This window comes from Condylura cristata, unplaced genomic scaffold (genome assembly GCF_000260355.1).
Source record: "Condylura cristata isolate star-nosed mole 26May11 unplaced genomic scaffold, ConCri1.0 scaffold00048, whole genome shotgun sequence".
NCBI classification, from domain to species: domain Eukaryota; kingdom Metazoa; phylum Chordata; class Mammalia; order Eulipotyphla; family Talpidae; genus Condylura; species Condylura cristata.
In genome coordinates this window covers 867,482-869,269 of record NW_004567149.1, presented here as the reverse complement: position 1 = coordinate 869,269, position 1,788 = coordinate 867,482, and the positions used below count along the sequence as shown (strand labels likewise).

General features: G+C 51.0%; 1 protein-coding gene across 2 annotated transcripts in view; it reads left to right on the top strand.

Moving 5' to 3' along the window:
- The window catches only part of LOC101626835 (serpin B9), a 32,078-nt gene that overhangs the window by 25,728 nt on the left and 4,562 nt on the right, over nucleotides 1-1,788 (top strand). Inside the window, exon 1 of one of the 2 annotated variants that reach the window (XM_012734172.1) lies at nucleotides 1,319-1,489. The exons of the other annotated variant lie outside the window; for it this stretch is intronic. Coding sequence (XP_012589626.1) covers nucleotides 1,397-1,489 — 93 coding nt within the window. The 5' untranslated portion in view covers nucleotides 1,319-1,396. Of the gene's footprint in view, nucleotides 1-1,318; nucleotides 1,490-1,788 lie in introns of those variants that run through there. 2 annotated transcript variants of the gene reach the window in all.

Genomic DNA, 1,788 nt, shown 5'->3' with positions numbered 1-1,788 from the left:
AAAAGCTTAATGACTTTCTGAAATCTACGTCCTGGGGGTTTGCAGCCCCATGGGGGTGATGTTGTGGGCTCACAGGTGGTTCTCCTCTCCAGGCCCAGCCTTGGGCGGGGGTCCCAGTGGCCCGATAACTGTCAATCAATGCTACCGCAACAATATAAGTGACAACATTAAATAGGTGTTAGAGTTCCTTTTTTAAGATTTGTTTATTTTTGCATACAAGATCCTGGGTACAGGCCAGAGATGCAGGGGTGAGAGGATTCCCCAGAGACAAAGTGGAGAGCAGAACAGATGGATCTACTGAAACACACTGCAGATAGGAGCAGAGGGTGGGTCAGGAGAGGCGGAGAGGTCTGCTGCGCCCTGTGGGTCATCTCCTTGGCCGGGGATTGAACTCAGGCTGCAGTGGCTGCAGACAGCTTCGCAGTGCTGCGCTTTAATCTGTAGCGCCATCAGGGAGGGCCCCAGATTTCTAAACAAAAACTAAAAGAAATTGCCTTTCCTTAAAGATTTAGTTATTGTGCCATTTCTTCTGGGAATAGTCGTCATGATACAGCGAATCAGAGTACGCCGAGTTCTCTGAAAGGTAGCACCTGGCATGCAGAGAGAGGGACCATCTTTCCCTTCAGCCTTCTGCAGGAATCTCTTGGTGTTTTGTTTAGAGGTGCAAATAAATAAAATCTTCTGAAGCTTGCAGACGTCCACAGTACCCCATATTCTCCATGGTCACTTTCCCCCTTTGAAGCCCCCTCATCCTCCTCCACTGCCCAATGTGATTGTGGACGGACAGCTTGGGGGTGACCTTGGACCCCCCCAATAACAAGCCTCCTCCTGGGGGCTCTTTCCGGCCTGACTTGTTCGAAGACCTGCTGCAGTGGTTTTCCTTGAGTAACCAGGAATCCCTCCCCAACATTTGTGGATATTCTCCAGCTCTTGGTGACCTCACAACTTGTACGAGCTGTTTCTGATTTCCATGCATAAGAATTCAAACACCCGGGCACTCCATGGTGGTGCAGAGGGTTGGGACGCAGCACTGCGAGTTCGATCCCCAGCCCGAGGTGAGCGCAGCAGACCTCTCCTGACCCGCCCGCTGCTCCCCCCAGCAGTGTACTTCATTGATCTGCCTGTTCTGCTCCCCACTCTGTCTCTTCTGAAGCCTCTCACTGCTCCTGCACCTCTGGCTGGTACCCAGTTCTGTATGCATAAAAATAAATAAGTCTTTAAAAAAAAGAATCTAAACACTGCAAACTTGAAAAGTGTTTGGTTCTTGCTTGATAATCTCAAATCTGCTAAGAAGCCTTGTTGCGTGTTTATAAAAATAACAGAATGTGCTGTGTTTCTCTTGGAAGGTAAAATTCAAGAGCTGTTGCAGAGCGACTCGATCAGTGCCCACACGAAGATGGTTCTTGTCAATGCCATCTACTTCAAAGGCCGATGGAGTGAGGAGTTTGACAAAGAGAACACAATGGAGATGCCTTTTAAAATAAACAAGGTGAGGCCCTCCCTGGTGGCCCGAGGGGTTACAGCGCAGTACTGTGAAGCTCTCTGCAGCCACTGCAACGCGAGTTCAGTTCCCTGCCAGGGAGCGACCCACATGGCCACACCAGACCTCTCCTGTCTCCCCTCTGCCCTACTCCGCAGTGTATCTCAGTAGATCTGCCTGTTCTGCTCCCCACTCTGTCTCTGGGGAGTCCTCTCACATGGTCCCTGTCTTAACCCCGGGCCAGCCGGGCAACGCAGTCTCGAGGTGCGGGCTGCGGATGATAATGAACCAGGCAACACACGCACACA